This window comes from Lontra canadensis, unplaced genomic scaffold (assembly GCF_010015895.1).
Source record: "Lontra canadensis isolate GAN:19392208 unplaced genomic scaffold, GSC_riverotter_1.0 scaffold1, whole genome shotgun sequence".
NCBI classification, from domain to species: domain Eukaryota; kingdom Metazoa; phylum Chordata; class Mammalia; order Carnivora; family Mustelidae; genus Lontra; species Lontra canadensis.
In genome coordinates, this window is record NW_022630995.1 from 114,202,953 (window position 1) to 114,224,773 (window position 21,821).

Genomic DNA, 21,821 nt, shown 5'->3' on the forward strand with positions numbered 1-21,821 from the left:
GCTTGCGGCCTTCCCGCTGATATCAGGAACACGACAAGGATGCCCACTCTCACCACTCTTGTTCAACATAGTATTTGAAGTCCTAGCAACAGCAATCAGACAACAAAGAGAAATAAAAGGTATCCAAATTGGCAATGAAGAAGTCAAACTCTCTCTCTTCGCAGATGACAGGATTCTTTATATGGGAAACCCAAAAGACTCCACCCCCAAACTACTAGAACTCATACAGCAATTCAGTAACTTGGCAGGATACAAAGTCAATGTACAGAAATCAGTGGCTTTCTTATATACTAACAATGAAAATACAGAAAGGGAAATTAGAGAATCGATTTCATTTACTAGAGCACCAAGAACCGTAAGATACCTGGGAATAAGCCTAACCAAAGAGGTAAAGGATCTGTACTCGAGGAACTACAGAACACTCATGAAAGAAATTGAAGAAGACAAAAAAGATGGAATACTGCCTAGAGCAATCTATACTTTTAATGCCATTCTGATCAAAATTCCACCAGTATTTTTCAAAGAGCTGGAGCAAATAATCCTAAAATTTGTATGGAATCAGAAGAGACCCCAAATTGCTAAGGAAATGATGAAAAACAAAAACAAAACTGGGGGCATCACGTTACCTGATTTCAAGCTTTACTACAAAGCTGTGATGACCAAGACAGCATGGTACTGGCATGAAAACAGACACACAGACCAGTGGAACAGAGTAGAGAGCCCAGATATGGACCCTCGACTCTATGGTCAAATAGTCTTCGACAAAACAGGGAAAAATATACAGTGGAAAAAAGACAGTCTCTTCAATAAATGGTGGTGGGAAAACTGGACAGCTATATGTAGAAGAATGAAACTCGACCATTCTCTTACACTGTACACAAAGATAAACTCGAAATGGATAAAAAACCTCAACGTGAGACAGGAATCCATCAGAATCCTAGAGGAGAACATAGGCAGTAACCTCTTTGACATCAGCCACAGCAACTTCTTTCAAGATATGACTCCAAAGGCAAAGGAAACAAAAGCAAAAATCAACTTTTGGGACTTCATCAAGATCAAAAGCTTCTGCTCAGCAAAGGAAACAGTCAACAAAACAAAGAGGCAACCCACGGAATGGGAGAAGATATTTGCAAATGACAGTACAGACAAAAGGTTGATATCCAGGATCTAAAGAATTTCTCAAACTCAACACACACAAAACAGATAATCATATAAAAAATGGGCAGAAGATATGAACAGTCACTTCTCCAATGAAGACATACAAATGGCTATCAGACACATGAAAAAATGTTCATCATTATAGCCATCAGGGAGATTCGAATTAAAACCACATTGAGATACCACCTTACACCAGTTAGAATGGCCAAAATTAGCAAGACAGGAAACAACACGTGTTGGAGAGGATGTGGAGAAAGGGGAACCCTCTTACACTGTTGGTAGGAATGCAAGTTGGTGCAGCCACTTTGGAGAACAGTGTGGAGATTCCTTAAGAAATTAAAAATAGAGCTTCACTATGACTCTGCAACTGCACTACTGGGTATTTACCCCAAAGATACAGATGTAGTGAAAAGAAGGGCCATCTGTACCCCAATGTTTATAGCAGCAATGGCCACGGTCGCCAAACTGTGGAAAGAACCAAGATGCCCTTCAACGGACGAATGGATAAGGAAGATGTGGTTCATATACACTATGGAGTATTATGCCTCTATCAGAAAGGATGAACACCCAACTTTTGTAGCAACATGGATGGGACTGGAAGAGATTATGCTGAGTGAAATAAGTCAAGCAGAGAGAGTCAATTATCATATGGTTTCACTTATTTGTGGAGCATAACAAATAACATAGAGGACATGGGGAGATGGAGAGGAGAAGGGCGGTGAGGGAAATTGGAAGGGGAGGTGAACCATGAGAGACTATGGACTCTGAAAAACAACCTGAGGGTCTTGAAGGGGCGGGGGTGGGAGGTTGGGGGAACAAGGTGGTGGGTATTAGGGAGGGCACGTATTGCATGGAGCACTGGGTGTGGTGCAAAAAAACAATGAATACTGTTATGCTGAAAAGAAGTTAAAAAAAAAAAAGACAAAACTCCTAAAAAAAAAAAAAATAGTAATTTTATTAAATTTGCCTAGGTTCCAGGCTATATATTGGCTCAGTTCTCTTTTCACATTTCACCATTCCAGTGCCAACACCCTAGTCCAAGCTACCATCAGCTATCACTATTAGCCTCCCTAACAGACTCTCAACCTGTTCTTGATTAGGGGTGTGCTAGTAAATAGTGAACCAGCTCTCTGGGGACAGGAAAAGCCCCTTTTTTGTAGGCTTTGCCAATTACTACGGTGTAAACACACCTACTTTAGCTGATTTCAGCTTTCTAATGTTAGATCACTGAGTCTGGAGCTGGGAAGAAAGAGTAACAAACTTGCTTCCCAAGCCAGCTCTATCACACCACTGTCCCCACAGGCTCTGCTTTAAAAAAAACAAAACAAAAACAAAAACAGGTTTTTAGCTTGCTTTTATTCCGTCTTCTTTCAAATCTTCCCTCTTCCCAGACATCAGAGAATGTTTGAACAAGCTTTTCCCTCTGCTGGTAAAGTCCTTCTTTGCTTTTTCACTTATGGAACGAATATCCTTCAGATCATAGCTTGGGTCACCTCCTCTGGGAAGTTTTCCCTGACCTTCTTGGCTAAGTTAAAGCTCATTACACGATACACCTCTACATCACAGCCACTGTCACACCCACAGTCTTGCATTTCTTGTTGTAATTAATCAATTAACGTGTGTCTCCCTGACTACACTCGAAGTTTTCTTGAAAGACAGCACCTGCTTTTTAACGTAGAAATCCCAGCCCTGAGTGTACTGTGAAGTTCAGAGCAAATATTCAAGAATTACCTATTTTTGATGCATTAAATTAATGAACAAATGTCTCTACCTGAAAGCATAAATAAATTTATCCCCCTGAAATTTGTAAAAGAAAGTTGAGGAGTAGCCAAAATCGGATTTTTTGATGTTGTCTCTAGTACAACTACAGAGTTTGTGTAATAACCTTATAGAGGACATTAGAGACTACTTAAATTTTTCCAAATTTAGCATATATATATTATTCATTCAGATAAAAGTAAATAAAAAAGAGCTGGTAAAATTTAAATTTGTCAAGTACTCTCTGAGAATAAAATAGTTTAGCTTTAGCCATTCTTAAAAAATAAGACATGCCGTACTAAATGATAGCATCCGTGCCCTTTCAGAAGTAGCTCAAAGAACCTTCATCACATCAACGACATGAAGCATTATCACGAGGAGGCCTTAAAATTTTTAGTGAATGACAACATGTTTACATAATGCTTCATTTTCACAAACTGAAACAATAAATCAAGTATCTTAGGAAGTTTAGATTTCTCTATATAAAATAAAATAAAAACAGAAAAATGAACAAAAAATAAGAAAATTATTTCTCTCCTCCTTTCTTTATTTCTCTCCTCCTTTATTTCTTTTCTCTTTATTTCTAAATTTACAATGAGCATAAAATCCCTTCACTTCAGATACTGAGCCACAGTATGTACAAAGTACATGAATTTCAACAAACACATTTCTAATGCAAGGACAAAATAAAATGCATAACCTATCATGGAAGCAGTACTCTTTTATTCTCTTCAGAATCTGAATTTTATATACAGCTCACGAAGCTGTGATTTGAGAAATATATAGGTTTGAGTAACATGCTGAGTGGCTAGATATGTGGATTTATCTTTAATATTACCATTTTATTAATAAAGCTTCACACAGCTTTAATCTCAACACTCTACATTTATGATCAAATTATTTGAAAATTGTATAGACTCTTTTTGGATCATATAGATTTTTCTGTTTTCCTAGCAAAGTTATTCTTTCCATGGTATTTAGTTACCTATCAGACTAAACTAAAAAACAAAATCCATACCTTTATTTTCCAAATTAAGATGAATTTTAGATATATCAATAGGAGAAAAGCTCTGATTCTTTCCCACCACAGAGCTCAGAATATAGTTTTCTTCCTAAAATATTAAATATTTTCTCCCTATCACTCGCTTTGCTGCCAAATTAATACTGTATCTCTAGTAGAAATTCCTAATTCTTATTTTTTCCTTGCTAAATGTGTCTAAAAACTGATAAATACATAATAATTTTTAATATATTTCAGTCATAAAATGTTTCTTACATTCTGAAGTGACATATCAATACAATGGCATAATTATGACCAATATTTTGGCTTTATTTTTATATGTTTAAACTGATAAATCAATAAGCCTGACCTAACTTTTGACAATCACATGCCCAACCAAAATGTCTACCCATTGATAAAGAGCATCTGCTGTTTTTACACTGAGTTTTATCTTTTCAGGTATGTTTTACCTCTTCACCTGGATTTATAACATCCTCAAAAATACACTGCCATATATCTTATGTCTCCTGTGCAATCTTATGTGTTTTGAAGCCCATACACTGAGAAGATTATAGCAAGTTCTTCTTAGCAAGACATTTGCTGACTTCTGAATTACATGCCTCTTCTGAGTCCTATGTTTCAAAGATGCAATGGTTTATGAATTTATCATGTGAAGCCTGTATAATTAGAGGGGAAAATTTACTTGAAGAAATAATTCCATCCTGAATTTAAAGAAAATACTAGACATCTAAAGACAATGTCTCGATTTATAACATTCTAATATCTCAGTATCACACTGGTGGATTATTACATTTCCTAATGGGAAATCCAAAAACATAAAACTATTACCATACAGACCTTTGGTACCTTCATTTATAAAAATTGATATAGTTATTTCCCAAATATATCTGTTTTAAGCTTTTTTATTTGGGGGTTGGGGGGGGCACCTGGGTAGCTCAGTCGTTAAGCATGTGCCTTCAGCTCAGGTCATGATCACAGGGTCCTGGGATCGAGCCCTGCCTTGGGCCCCCTGCTCAGCGGGAAGCCTGCCTCTCCCTCTCTCACTCTCCCTGCTTGTGTTCCCTCTCTCACTGTCTCTGTCAAATAAATAAATAAAATCTTTTTTAAAAAGTATAAACTTTTTTTTAATATCATTTCCTTTATATTGTATTTCAGGCATTTCACACTAAGTAGATAAAATAACTTCCACATTGAAAAGAAACAAAGTGCGGTCAAGGTCAGAAAGTTTCAAAAACAAATCTGCCCAAGGCCTGAATTCCTAACCACCAAGTTATACTCCTTCCCAATAGCACAGCTAGATCAGATAATATGAAATAAAATTAAGTGAAAAACATTTGAAATGAGAAATAAAGATATGCATAATTATACTTTAATGTCTATGGTGTGAATATAATAAAGAATTCTGACTTTTAAAACTAATGGTGATAATATTACAGCCTATCTTGGTCATCTGTTGTTTTGACTTCTTATCATCTACCCATGCCGCCTTTTATCAACATCAGCCATATGTCTAGTATAGACTCACCCTTCGCCTCTCACCTTCACACTCTGCTCCAGAGTTTGCCCTGTAACCTAGTTCTAGTCAATCATATCATCACATACTCCTTTTCACACAGAAATTGCTTCAGCGTAGTCATGTCAAAGAAGCTAAGCTTGTCAAAGCCAGTGACAATCAGATCTCGGTTTTTGTTTTGTTTTAATTGAATCCACTGGATTTACTGAAAAAGTAAAAATCTGTACCAGTAGCTATAGAAGGCAGTAACAACACCTTTAGAGGTTCCTCCTGGAAAATGAAAACTACAGAGAGGAAAGGAGAGCAAAGAGAGGCAGATGGAAAGAATGAGCCAACATGACACCATTTGAGTATTAGACCCAACCATACTTGAGGAAATTTCTATCTCTATACTTTGTAATTACATAAACCAGTAAGAACTGCTACCCTTGATTTTTTTTAAACCAATTTACACTGCAGCTTCTCTCATTAGCAAATGAAAGTTTTGAATTAATCACTATGCCTCTGCATTTATACTGTATTCTTGCCATATAGTCACATCTATCAATTAATTCTCAGAATAGTAGTGTAAGATATGAAGGGCATATGCAATCTCCACTCGATATAATGGCCATTATTTGAACAGTTTCATTAAGTTCACAGTTACTGTTAGGAAATATTTAAAAATATTAGATGTATTTGCCTTCCTGATTGGCTGAAATGGTAAGAATATAATAAAGACCTTAATCAAGTAATCAGTAAGTATCTGAATGTGAAATGTGAAAGCGAAAATTTACTGAGATTTTAAGAAAAGAAAAACAATGGTAGCTTTATATGAATATAGAAGTCAGAAACAATCAATGTTTAAGGGGGCTACCGGAGTCATTAATTTGGTTTTAGGCAAACCTAGTGTAAGATTCTGGTAGGATATCCAGTAAGACCAGTTAGGTCAGCAACTTTAAATATTAAGACGTGCATTCAGAAAAGCCTTCAGGAGAAGAATATATATCTGTAAGTCATTGGTAATATTAATAATTGAAGCTGTGGAAGGCACAACATAACTAATACTTCTCTAGATTCTTAGATTTCAGATCCTTTACCAATAACACTTAATACAATGACTGTAAAAGATGGTGATATCACCCCAATTAACAAATGAAGAAAGGAAAGCACAAAGAGCTTAAGTAAAAGGTCCCCAATTTCCGCGTGTGTGTGTGTGTGTGTGTGTGTGTGTGTGTGTGTGTAGTAAGGTGTGGGGGCTTGGGAGGTTGGGGGAACCAGGTGGTGGGTATTAGAGAGGGCACAGATTTCATGGAGCACTGGGTGTGGTACAAAAACAATGAATACTGTTATGCTGAAAATAAATTTAAAAAATGATTTAAAAAAAAATAAAAATGATTAATTGCATTAAAAAAAAAAGAATTGGGATTTTAACCAAGGTCTCTCTGACTCAAAAAAAAAAAAAAAAACCAAAAAAAAACCCTCTATGAATGAATGAATGAATGAGTGAGTGAGTGATATTGTTAAGCAGAATGTTTAGTAAGAAAGTAGATTCAGAGAATTCAGAGAATACAGAGTAACACAGTATATGTAGGGTAACAGAAAGAAAAAAAAAAAAAAGAACAGCCCATTAATAGTCGGGTTTGATATACATCCCAGAATAAAGAAGAATGAATATTTATGAAGTAGCTTAGGACTGAAAAAAGGTATTTTGTGCAAGAAAATAACACTGTTTCCAGTTTTAAGCAGAATCACTAAAAGATAATTAAAATAATTTAAGATCCTATTTATAAATATATAGGTAACTTATGTAAACTCGTACTGAAGAAAATGCATTTGAGTTTTCTAATATAATTCAATCGGCATATATGAGATGTAATTTTCCTCCTATTAGACAAAAAAATTGGAACCTAAAAATTAAGACTATATTAAGAGCAGCTAAATTGTTTTCACTTTTAAATTGTTATAAAACTGAATTACAATCATTACTTTCTGAATTGGTTAGTACTTTTTTTCTCTATATGAGAATATTAATACTATCTTCATGCTATCAAATATATACATTGCTCCATTTGAATTCAACATTATTGAATGTAACAATAAGGGATTTTTTAATTGATTTCACAAAGAGTATCAGGCACTATCATATTCCAGGAAATTCTGTCCTCGGGAGCTTAGCTGATAAAATATATCGGAAACAAACAAGTATGATACAGTGTAAACCAATGGGGAAAAATAGTATGTGCTTCAAGGTAACTACCACATGGCTCAGATGGTGGTTAGCCAGCAATCATTGGCAACACCATACATCACTTAGCCTCCAGTGTGAGACCTTAAAGTGGGAATGGCACTAGCTTCACTGGAAAATATCAGTAAGGTTTCCTTTTGCCTTTATATAATGCATACCTAGAAATATTCTAATTATTTGATATTTCAGGTTCATGTAGTTTACATTTGTTACTATGAATTGCTTTGTAAGAAAGAAATCTATCACTTATTCAATATAGGATCAAATCTAAATTTAAGTGAAACTTTATCTGTTTAAATAGCAAAAATACAGAAACATTAAATACTGTGAAGTTCTAATTTAGAGTGATTTATTTAAAATAGTTACAAATAACAACTTTTATTCCTTGTAAAATGCAAGCCAACTTTAAGCTAAGAAGTTTATATTAAAAACAGATATTTTAGATGATTAAAGCTTATGACTATAAAATAAGCCATCCAAGAACAGTGCACCCACAATCACAGTATTACAGAAATAAAGTGCTTCGTGTCACTAAGATAAGGTAACAGAATGAAACTTGAATGGTATATAGTACAAAATTATCTGTCCTTTTAATATACTAGTATTCACTAGTATTCATACATTCATTATAAATCATCATTTCTGAGCTATCTAATTCTGATTAGTTATTTACCTAGTTTACAAAGTTCTGAAAAATCAGACAAATAACTTACTGTTTGGCAGGTTCAGGAAATTTTAGTTCTTCTCTTTTCTTCATTTCTATCGTTGGTTCCATAGGAGTGAGAACCACAGCAGCACATGAAACTACGGAATGGTATGAATCCTCCCGGCACACTGTTTTATTAAAAAAATTGTAAATGTCAAAATTATTTATTGATTAGCCTCACTTTCCCTTTTTCTCTTTTTTAAATTTTCAAACGAAAGAGATAATTCAGCTAAGACATTAATTACCATTAAATTATCCTTAATTATCAGTTTCCACTCTGTCTTTCCACTCGCTAGCTGAATGACCCTAGGCAATTTTTCTTTTTTTAAGCCACACAGTGGAAAAGGTGTTGGCAATACTTTATAGTCCTTCATTTAAAAAAAAAAAAAAAAAGCTTTTCATTGAAGATAAGAAGTGTATAAATCATATACATTAAATGAATCTTTGCAAAATGAACACACCTGTCTGATTAGCATTATGATCAATAAGCATTACCAACACTCTAAAATTCCCCTGTGGTACCCCTTCCCAATCACTTGTAGCCTCCAAACTTAACCATTATTATTACTTAAATAACCATAGACTGGGTTGGACTATTTCTGACCTTTGTATGAAGGAAATGAACTCTCCTGTGTGTGCACGGTTTTCTGTGTGGCTTACTTCAGTATACATTCGTAAGACCCCTTCATGTGCAGCAGCACTCTGTTCATTCTCAGAGCTGCATAGCAGTCCACTGAATGAATATACCACAATTTACTTGTCCATTTTATTGGTGCTGGACACTTATACTGTGCTGGTCTGAGACTATTTTGAAATGTCTATGAACACATCTGTACTTTTGTTTTCTTTTGGTGTGTAAATAAATTTGTATGGAAAAAATATCTAGGAACTGCTCTTATGTCCATATATTTCACCTTCAGCTTTAGTAGATATTGCTAAACAGGTTTCTGAACTGATTGCATTAATTTGCATTCCCCAAAGCAGAAGAAGAGTGTTAGTTGTTCCATGTCTGTAGAGACACTTAGTTTGGCCGGTTTTTAAAATTTCAATATTATATGAATTTTTTATTACTGCATGACAAATTAACAGCACCCAAATTGTGATCTCATAGTTCTATAGGTAAGAAGTCTAATGAGCTCAGTTGAGTTCTCTAATTAGGGTCCCACAAGGCCAATATCAGGTTCGCAGCCAGGCCATGCTCTTATCTAGAGTCTTGCGGGGGGGTGGGGAGAATCCACTTTAAGCTCATTGAGGTTGCTAGCAAAATTTAGTTTCTTGGAGTAGTAGGAATCAGGTCTTCTTTTTTTCTTACTAGCTATTGGCCAGTGACCACTCTGAGACTCGAAGCAGTCAGTGGTCAATGGCCTATCTCAGCAATGAAGAATATCCTTCACACTGAAACCCTCTCATTGTTCAAATTTCATATTCTGATTTATTCTGCTGCTAACAACAATGAAGTTAGGCCCATCAGATGATCTCCTATTTGACTGGCTCAAAGTCAACTGAGCAGTAATCTTAACATAGAGTCCCTTTTGCCATGGAGCATTACATAATTACAGTAGTGATGTCCTATCTTTCCAGGGGAAGAAATTATACAATGGTTAGATTTGTGTGTCAGCTTAGAATTCTGCCTACCACAGCTATTCCTGTAAGTGTATAGTGGTATCACATCGTGGCTTTAATATTTATCTTACTGGTATCTAATAAAGTCACTGTAAATTCTTGTTTCACATGATTCTGATAAGCACAAATTTTAGTTACATGTTTAGTTCAATAATACAAGGAACTCCCAAAAATATGATTCACATTTCAATTCACATGGTACATCTACTATGTGTAATTATATAAATTATGAACTTCTCCAGTAGCCCTTCAATCCACAAATCACTACACAAATAAGAAATGTGGATCATGATCACTAACACAGACACATTGCTTCTTTCAAAGTCTATCAGTGTCTGGTCACCATGCATCTGCTACTCAGATTAAGAAGAGAACTCAAAGTATGTAGTCACGTAACTTCCTTGTTTACCAGTGATAAACTCATGTGACATTTTACAAAAATAGACACTCTAAGGAAGGAATCTGAGAGTGGAAATGAAAATGTAGTGAAGAAATGAAAACTGCTAGTGATGTATATATGAATTGATTATAAATTAAAGGTCAATAATTGCTCATCTGTGTACTCATTTCAAGAACTACAAGGTGAACATTAAGTTAACCCCTTCCCCAATACAGAAAGAGGCAAATACTAAAGATGGTAACCACATTAATGAGAGAAAAGCATAAATACAATTAAGGTTATGCAAATCATCCAAGAAGTATGGGACTATGATCTCAAAGTGAAAGATGCGTAAGAAAAAATCTTAAGGTTCTTCACCTTTCCCCTAAAAATATTTGTTGCATTATTAATCTGCTCAGATTCTGAGATCTAAAAGGTGACCACTAAAAACAGAGGTGAATTTAAAGCAATCACGTGGTACTCAAGAGACAAACATTAGTGTCTAGTATGTGTCAAAGGTGACATGCTAGTTTCTTCTTTGTCTCTCCAATGCCATCAAATAGATTGTTTCCTCTTCCTCTTTCTCTTCCTTCTCTCCGCCCCACCTTCTTCTTCTTCTAAATTTAGTTTTCTCTACATATTCTTGGAATGAACTGTGAGTCCACATCAAACAACTCCATCATAGTTGGGAGAAAAAAACTGTATTACATTTTAAATTTCCACTGTTGCCTTAAATGCTGCTAATGAAGAAAGAGACTAAGAATAATATTATTGTTTCATTCCTCTGGGATACCACTCACATATTCCACAAATACTTAGTGAACTAACTGGTATGTTCCAAGAAATATGTTTAAAGGTAATATTCTACTGTGGGCAAGAAAGAAATAGCCTCTTCCTCCCATGTTTTAGCAAAGTTTCAATTTCTTCTCTAGAAAATATTTCTCATATGTTAGTACATTAAGCTTCTTACTAGATTAAGTGAAAGCATTTATCTAGATCTCTATGAGGGAAAATAGAGTTATCTTTAAAAAGGAAAAGAGAGACTATGTAGGAAAAAGACTATAGGTGAACAAGAACAATTTTCAAAAATAGGAAGCATTTGCTTACTTAAGGTAATATTACTATCAATATTTAGTTTTTATTATCTAGAGGCTGGAACAAGTGGCACTGCTCTCAAAGATACTAAAGTTAAAAAAACAATGAATAACTAAGTCAATAAAAATAAGTCTCATTAATTATTACAGAATGGAAAATGATAATACACTAATCTAAAAATACCTGGTTAAGAGCTTCATGTAAATGACAGAGCTCTTGGGGTGCCTGGGTGGCTCAGTGGGTTAAACCTCTGCCTTCTGCTCAGGTCGTGATCTCAGGGTCCTGGGATCGAGCCCCACATTGCTCTCTGCTCAGCGGGGAGCCTGCTTCCCTCTCTTTGCCTGCCTCTCTGCTTACTTGTGATCTCTCTCTCTGTCAAACAAATAAATAAAGTCTAAAAAAAAATGACAGAGCTCTTAAATTTAGCTGAAATTTAATTGCACTCAAGTTTTAATATCTTTAAATTTCATCAAGAGTTAATGTAATAAATGCAAGTTAGGACAATAAGTAATAGAGAAATTATAACTTAAAAAAAAGTGAATGGAGAAGATATTTGAAAATGATATATCCAATAAGGAGTTAGTATCCAAAATACATACAGAACTTATACAACTCAACACCGTAAAAACCCAATCCAATTTAAAAAATGGGCCAGAGGACTTAAACAGACATTTTTCCAAGGAAGACATACCAGACGGCCCACAGACACGTGAAAAGATGCTCCACATCACTATTTATCAGGGATATCAGCTCTCACCATTCAGAATGACTAGTATCAAAAAGACAAGAAATAACAAGTGTTGGTGAAAATGTTGGGAAAACAGAATCCTCCTGTACTGCTGTTGGAAACATAAATTGTTGCAACCACTATGGAAAACAGTATGGAGATTCTTGAAAAAAAAAAAAAAAAAAAAAACCCAAAATTGACACACTGTATGATCCAAAAACTCTACCACTGGGTATTTATTCAAAGAAACCAAGAGCAGTAATTCAAAAAGATAAATGCACACCTACTGCAGCATTATTTATTTTCTTAAAGATTTATTTATTTATTTTAGAGACAGAGACTGCACAAGCAGGGGGAGGGCAATGGGAGAGGGAGAGAGAGAATCCCAAGCAGACTCCCAGCTGAGCAGGGAGCCTGATGTGGGACCGTACCACATGACCCTGAGATCATGACCTAAGCCAAAATCAAGAGTTAGACACTTAACTGACTGAGCCACCCAATTTCCCCTGCAGCATTATTTATGATAGCCAAGATATGGAATCAACTCAAGCATCAATCAGTAGATAAGTGGATAAAAAAAGATGGGAAATACACACACACACTGGTATATTACTCAGCCATAAAAAAATGAGATTTTGCCATGTGGGACAACATAGATGGAACTAGAGGGTATTATGCTAAATGAAATAAGTCAGGTAGAGAAAGATAAATACCATATGATTTCACTTATATCTGGAATCTAAAAAACAAAACATATAACCAAACAAACAAAACAAAAGAACAAACAAAAAGCAAAACAGTCTCATAGATACAGAGAACAAACTGGTATTGCCAGAAGGGAGGTGGGTGGGGGATGGGGCAAAATAGAGAAAGGGAATTAAGAGGTACAAACTTCCAATTATAAAGTAAGTCCTGAAGATGAAAAGTACAGCAGAAGGAATATGGTTAATAATATTGTGATAAAGTTATATGGTGAAGGATGTTGTATGGATAATGTGTACTGAGAACTGAGTAAAGTACAGAATTGCTGAATCATTATGTTACATGGCTGAAACTAATATAATATTGTATGTCAGTTACTTTTCAATACACTTTTTAAAAAATCAGCTAAGGTCTAAAAACAGTGAATGGAATAATAAAAGGGAAGTAAAGATGTCCCAAATAATGAATATGCCTCAGCTGTCCTTCATTCTGAGGCATATAGAAAAAAAAAAAAAAAAAAGGAAACCTTAGCAATAAGTCACGGAGAAGAGAAACAATTTCTGAAAATCAACAGAATAATGGATATTTATGTGATCATTATGTTCAGACAAAAAATTTTCTTCAAAATTATGGTCCCTACTAAGAAGTAAATCAGAAATATATCACAATGGTCATGATCATAATATGAACTAATTATTTAGCTAGTATATAAGTTCTTGGATATTATTTTCATATTTTACCATGCCATTAATGCATAAATTAATTTTGAAGAATGATACGAATATAACTAACTAAAGGAGAAAACATTATATTTGCCTTTAAAATAAACCCGATGATACAAAATAAAAGGAAGTTTCAAATTTAAAAAAGACCTTCAAAGTTGTTGGGATTTAAACATTTGTCTTTTTTAGGAAAACTCGTAACTGTTTTATTGCCCTAAAACATTTTACAAAAGAATATGGGTGTCAGGAAAAGCGGGAAATCTATGTTTTAAAATGACATTTATTTAATATCTCTGATAAAACACCTTACAAATTCCTATTTAGGTAAAAAAAACTTCAGATATTTCTGACACAAATGTTAAATTATTGCTGGGCTTTGAAAGGAAATTATACTGTAAGATTAATGGAAATCAAGTGAGAGTCATAATTGTTAGCCAACACAAGTCTCTACCATACTAGTTCATTAATAGGGCAATGAATATCTTTTTAAACATTTTAGAAATACAAGAACACAATACACACTTTTTATGGGACAACATAGTTCTTATTTGTTCACATTTGTAAGATTAAGTAGACAATTTTTTTAAGTAATTAAAGTAAGTCATTGAATGTGGTTTGTTAATTATACTGATCTTTGTGAAATAAAATGTAACTTTTTCTCTAAATGGACACAGAATGCTTATATACTGCACCATAATTAAAGGTGAATGTATAAAAATTACTATAGGAATTAAAGTTTGGGTTATTTGACAACAGGTAATTCCATTTTCTTCTTTCTGTTTTTTTTTTTTTTTTAGTACTTCCCAAATTCCTATAATGACACTCTTCTTAGTTTTAAAAACAGAAAAAATGAAACATATATTAAGATGTAGTCATGAAAACTGAGTAAACAGATGTGTGGAATACTGATATGACTTCAAAACAATGGGATTTTTTGAAATTCCTTCAGGCAAACAATATATGATTTAATCAGATTAAATTTAATTTCATTTTCTAAATGCTTCCCCTTTCCCCAAAGGAAAAACAAAAATCACTTTTTCAAAAGCTATTGTAAGTTGCTGATCCAGTAAATTGTTCTCAAATTGTTAAATGGAGGATTCTCATTTCATGGATTCCCTTCAAATTAATGCATTTTCATACCACCAGGGGCTTTAATTTTTCAATCTAAGTGACTGAACCATTGTGACAAGTTTAGATACTACAGAACTGTAGGAATCCTGGTTTGAGGTAGGAATGATCTCTGTACTTTCCAAACTGCATCAAAAGCAAATGGTTCACTCATCAGGCTGAACTCTCATATGGGGAAAAACTGGCTTTGCGAGAAAGCAGAGTGTGAAACGAACAAACTCCTAATTTTTTATTACTCACATTATGTAACTGTACTTATAAAGACAGTTTTAATCAATGGAAAATATTATTTACTTCTAAATTTAGAAAAAAGTTAAATTTATGGAACAGCAGATAGTTACTTCATGATAGAACTTAAAAAACATGAGATATGTCAAGGCATCACATCTTCAAGTTTCCAGCATCCATGAGTTGAAAAATTGATACGTTTTCCACTCTTACTTCCAACCATAGACACAGATAATAATTTGAGACACCAACCTATAAATTTATATGCTGAATTTGTTTTTTGTTTTTTTTTAAGATTTTATTTATTTATTTGACAGAAAGAGATCACAAGTAGGCAGAGAGGCAGGCAGAGAGAGGGGGAAGCAGGATCCCCACTGAGCAGAGAGCCTGATGCGGGACTCGATCTGGACCCTGAGATCATGACCGAGCTGAAGGCAGAGGCTTAACCCACCGAGACACCCAGGTGCCCCAATTCAGTAATATTCTTATATCTAAATTATTTATCCTAGAAAAATTGTGTAATCATTAGGCAATTTACCCCAGAACACAGCACAGCTCTGATTCATTATACAAATGCTTTGAGTTCCAAGCTCAGTATTTCAAACTGATTTACAACAACTATTTTCCTATTCCTCCACAGAATGAGTGTCAAGTGCCAGGATGAAACTCATACATACATACGGTTACCTATGGAAAAGGAAATTATATAATTCAGAAAAATATTATTTTTTCAAATTTGTAATCAATTGCTGTTGATCCATCTTGCCCAGCCCTATTATGGATGCTTGAGATATATTGGTGAATAAAAATGACAAAAATACATGTTTTGTGGAATGTATATGTCTTCTAATGGAATAGATTCTCAGATCAAATTGCCTTTCTTCATAATTTTTCTCATCAGTAAAATATGAATAATAATAATATTTTCTTGGGTTGTTATGAGGATTAAGTGAATTACTGTATATGAAGTGCTTAGGATAATGCTGGAGAAATTTTAAGAAGTTCTAAAACTTTAAATTTTATTAAAAAATAATATTATTTACAACTAGTTTTGATATTTTTGATACATCAGATTCCAGTTATTTAATCAAATACTAATCTAAATGTGCTGTGAACATATTTTGCAGATATGATTATAGCCTATTACAGTTGACTTTATGTAAAGGAACTTTCAATAGACAATCTGGGTGGGGTTGATTCAATCAGTTGAAAACCATGAAAAGTAGCTGGCGCTTCTTGATGAAGACAAAATTCTTCCCATGTTGAAGTTCTAGCCTGCCCTTCCTTACGTAGCTAGTGTACATGATCACATAAAGTTCTCCTCCGCCAGTTGATAAATAATATCAGTCTGTTGGTACGAATGTGGAGAAAGGGGAACACTTACACTGTTGGTGGGAATGCAAACTGGTGCAGCTGCCCTGGAGAACAGTGTGGAGATTCCTAAAAAGTTAAATATAGAACTACCCTATGATCCAGCAACTGCACCACTAGGTATTTACCCAAATGATAGAAAAATACTGATTTGAAGGGGCACATGCACTCCAGTGTTTACAGCAGCATTATTAACAACAGCCAAACTGTGGAAAAGAGCCCCAAATGTCCAACAACTGATGAATGATGTGTGTACACACACACACACACACACACACCTTCTTTATCTACAGATAGACAGACAGAATATCAACCATAAAAAAGAATGGAATCTAGCCATTTGTAACCACATGGATGGAGCTAGAGTATATTATGCTAAGTGAAATAAGCCAGTCAGAGAAAGAACCATATGATTTCACTCATATCTAAAGGAACTGAAGAAACAAAACAAATGAACATAAGGTGGAGGGGGGAAGAGAGAGACAAACCATAAAACAGAGTCTTAACTATAGAGGACAATCTGACGGTTGATGGAGGGCAGGTTGGTGGGGGGCTGGGCTAAATGGGTGATGGGTACTAAGAAGCACACTTGTGATGAGCACTGAGTGTTTTAAGTAAGTGATGAATCACTGAATTCTACTCCTGAAATTAATATACACTGTATATTACTAACTGGAACTTAAGTTAAAAACTTGGAACTAATATATACTTTTGTGTGAGTGTGTGTGTGTTAACAATGATATTTAGGTATTACTAGTTTTAGCCAATCTCTAAATACGTCTTCTGAATTAACATCCTTAATACAGCGCTTATAAAAGGCTCTTCTGGTGAAATAATATCAGTCCAGAATTGAAAGAGGAACTGAAAATAAGCAGATAAAACACAAGACATTGCATCCTAACTACAAATAAACACACACTGAGCAAAAGCAGGCACACACACAGACTCCATTAGTGGCCTTCATTGAACTATACCACATCTAGGTACTTACTATGACAGGTTCTGGCCTGATGGAAATAAAAGACAAAGTATTTGCATGAATGTAACTTAGTGTAGTAAAGAAATAATGCCATATAAAAAGTACTATCAAAGAAGTGGCCAGGCAAAGTAATTCACACAACGTGAAGAGCAGGAGCATTGCTCTCTTGTTCCCTCCCTGTTCCTTGGCACACTGCCAGCCCCAAAAGAACTCCATAATCTCAGTCTAATGAATGAGAGGCTGAAGAAAAACTGAATGGAGGCACTGAGGAAAAGAAAAGATGGTAGCCAAGCATAGGAAAGAGTGTGCTAAAAGGCAATGCAATGTAAGAAAATGTCATCTATCTTGAGAAATCCAAATAATTCAGTGTGGCTGGGCCTAGAGGAGATGCAAGGAGTTGAAGAAAGGAGATACAGGTTTTATCAACACCTTAAGTACCTTCTAAGCAAAGCTAAAACATTAGTCTTTAATTTTGAAGTTCATGAGGATCTGCTAACAATCACGTAACTAAGAAGTGACATAATCAGCTTTATATTTTCTGAACACAGCCTGGCAGCACTGAAGTACAGGAATGAGATCCAGGAAGATCACAGGCGGCACTGCTGGGATAAACGGAAGTTGGGAAATGGGGAGGGCTTCCTGTCACTGGGAGCGGCAGCGTCAGGAAAGGAGGGAACGAAGTAAGAGGGCAGGGCATTCGGAAAGGTGAACACTTCTATTTCAAATACAAACACTCTATGTTTACTTGCTTCCTTTATTAAGATGAAACACAATTCTCAGCATATTACAGAAACAGCAAATAGAGTAAGAGAGAGAACTCAGAAGAAATCAACCCTACAGACACCTTGAACTTAAACTTCTAGCCTCCAGACTATGAAAAAATAAAGTTTGTGGCACTTTGTTATGGCAGCCTGAGCAAACTAATACAGTGGCTAGTTTAGGAAAAGGGCTAAAAAATTACTTTCATGAACACTAATAACTAAATAAATAAAAGGATCCTAGGGTTTCCGTCCGAACTCCAACCTAATGACTGAGTCTATCCTCTTCCATAGACAGCTGTCTGCTTAGGCTACTCAGCCCATGCCTCAGTAATTCTAATTATGGGAAGTTTACTATACCTTGTCATGCTGGTTGCCTTCTTCCAAATGTAGTCTAGAATGTGTAACATAATACCTATATTATATGTGCATATGTATTATGTATACACATCATATATGCAATACATATACTACATACGTATATACATTTTACACACAGATCCAAATAATACAGAGAGAACATCAGGAGGAACAGAGTCATAAACAACTATTATTGCTTTCGGATAACTTAGTCATAAAAAGTGATCAGCATTTCTTCATGTGCACAGACACCATTTAGCATATAGGACCCTAGGTACATGTTTTCTAGGCTTCCACAGAAGGCTATTTATAGGAACGATATTAGCACTACAGATCCATGAAGTCTATCATCATTGGCCTATATTCCAGATGTAATATTAGAATGACACCATCATTGTGGTCCACTCTTCTGAGCAATTCAGGTAGAAGGTATATACTCTGTTCAGATGTAATATTAGAATGACACCATCATTGTGGGCCACTCTTCTGAGCAATTCAGGTAGAAGGTATATACTCTGTTCATGAAACTTTCCATGTTAAATTTTGCAGGACTGCTATTAACCACTGTGGCACACTGTATTTTCCAAAGATGGTCACACCAATATATATATTCCATCCCAATTGTTTTTGTATTTTACTTGAGTGCTGGGATCTCAATTCCCTGACTCTGAAACTGTATGACTTTTGTGACTGCCTTGCCTAAAAGAATATGGTGGAAGTGACACCATGTAATTTTCAAGGCTAGGTCACAGAAGGTACTATGCCTTCTGTCTGGCTCTCTTAGGACATTTGCTGCTGGAACCCAGCCACCGTGTTGTGAGGAAGCCAAGCCCACACACATAGCCTGGTTGAGAATCCTATGAAGTCCCTCAGTTGACAGCCATTAACAACCACTTGATGTGAGTGATAGGATTTTGTATTCAAGCAAAGGCCTAAAACATCACAGAGCAAAGGAAAAACTCTCTCACTACACTCTGTCTGAACTTCTGACCCACAAAAAATCTTGCATGATGAATGATTTTTGCCATTCTAAGCCATTATTTTTTAGGAAGATTTGTTACACTGTAATAGAAAAAATATTCATAAACAGCATTTATAATTAATGTCAAAAATAGATGTTGATGCCTCTTGAACAGGTCTTCATTGTTACCTAAGTGATAAAAGAAAAAAAAAAATTCCTGACACAAGTGCCACAAAGATTTGCTGACATGTTATATGTGTCGGTTATTTATGAATGACAGTTGCAAGGGACTAATATTTAAAATTCTCATTCAGCAATTGTCTACAGCACAGTACTATGGAAATAAAAAATAATATAAACAGCAAAGTGTATATATATACATACACACACACACACACACACACACACACACACATAAACGTATGTATTCAATTCACCTAGAGAAAAGAAACAGTCTGGTAAACATTCTGACCTTACCACTTAGGGTTCTCATTTCGAACTTAGAGCCTCGGAGCTATCCTTGCAGAAAGGTTGCTTTAGCAAGTACAGACAAATAAGTATCTGATCCACCACTCAAAACAACACTTTATGAATTTTCCAAGAATAAGATCAAATCGTAGTTGTTATCCCTTCTAAGAAAATGTGCACAACAAGGGAATCATTTAAATAAAGCCTAACCTAAAATTTATGTAATCTGATATCCTAGACTCTAAACCCAGAAAAAAAATATTAAAGGGAGGAGAAAGAATGTGCTTGATATGGCAGAATATAAAGAATTTGCAAAGCATTTCATATAGGCAATAGACAATATCCTAAGGGGAAGGGTAGTTAAACCAAAATGCATGCATTTTACTGTCATTCCTTCTAGATATTATTATAAATTGTTAGGAAACATATTCTACTTGGATTTGTCAATGAACCAAGAATAATACCACTAGTAAGTTAACATTATCATCTTTTAAAAGAAATATTTTAAAACTTGTGGCACAGGAAATATTCCATTAATTATGTAATTAATTATTCAGCCATGCTGAATATAATTTTCCTATAGATGTTGCCATTTATTAGACCAAAAAAATATCTAATTTACATGTGTGTCAGCTTTTATGATAACCTCACATTTCTTCTCTATCAGCCCAATCAAAGACTCTTTGCCTTGGGAACTTTATCAGTTAGAAGTCTGCTTATTTTTAATACTGATGATTATTACATACAAGACAATATGAGTCAAGGCAATGATACAAGTCTTAGTTTTTAATCTCCATGGAATTATAATACAAATTAAAAGTTATTGATTCACTAGTCACTTTGTATATTTATCCCACATGATTTACCTAAATCAACAATATGTTAAAAAAAAACAAAAAACTTATTAAGTCCATACCTGGTCCAGCCATATTCTAGGTTCTAAAGATGTAAAAGAGAACACAACATATAAAAACTCTGTTCCTTCAGGGGATTATTGCTATTTGATTTCAACACTGTCAGACATGTAGTGGTTGTACTACTTAGGTCCTAATTAGAAGAAATATTCTTGGTAACTTTCTTTTCTTCTTGTCTTGTCTTGTCTTGTCTTTTTTTTCCCTTCCCTTCCCCTTCACTTTCTCTTCTCCTTTCCAGAAAGATCCCATTAAATTCTCTTTCACATCTCATCTTTAATTTTTGAACTAGGTTAAATATCATCAATTATTACACATATAGTATCAACTAGTTATTGAATAAATAGGCTTTTTGTCTAATAGCTATATCTTTCTATCTTCTCCTTATATATCTCTTTTTACTTCCAGCATAATGTAGTCAGTGTTATATATAACAAATAAATCTCCCTCTCTCCTCATTCACACCCTTCTTCCTCCTTCTCCAGGCCCTCCTCCTCCTCTTCCTTTCTCCTCTCTTCTTCCCTTTTCTCTGCTCCTTTTTTGCAATACCTTTTTGGCTGACCAGAATGAAAGAACGAGTATCATCTGAACTATTAATCTTTGTTGAAAAAATTACATCAGATATATGAAGACTCTCTCCCAGGTTACGAGACATAATTGATTAGTTTTTAGTTCTGTAGCACTGATGGTTATTTAATGGGCTTCACTTCGCAAAAGTATGAGAAGTAATATAATCTACATAATGTTCATCCCCACTTTTAAGAAGTTAAATAAATTATTCAATTATCTCCTTAAAAAAAAAACCCACTCTTCAGAATTTTACATATGAATTACAAATCACAAATGTGTAAAGGTATATAATTTCAATGGATGATTTAAATAACACAAAGAACTCAAATATACTGCAGTTAATGGTTTTAGGCTGTTCACCTCTTGCTATCATTAGGACAGATTTTGAATTGCGGAGGTGAAAAAAAAGTCTTCACTTCGCTTTCTTTTATTCTTCTTCATATGAATTATTTGTTT

At 34.7% G+C, this 21,821-nt stretch overlaps 1 protein-coding gene across 4 annotated transcripts in view; it reads right to left on the reverse strand.

The window, feature by feature from the left end:
* CCSER1 (coiled-coil serine rich protein 1) overlaps window positions 1-21,821 on the reverse strand; it is a 728,492-nt gene that overhangs the window by 423,313 nt on the left and 283,358 nt on the right. For all 4 annotated transcript variants that reach the window (XM_032861661.1, XM_032861652.1, XM_032861643.1 and 1 more), the window contains exon 5: window positions 8,391-8,511. In XM_032861661.1, the coding sequence (XP_032717552.1) occupies window positions 8,391-8,511 (121 nt within the window). The remainder of the gene's footprint in view (window positions 1-8,390; window positions 8,512-21,821) is intronic.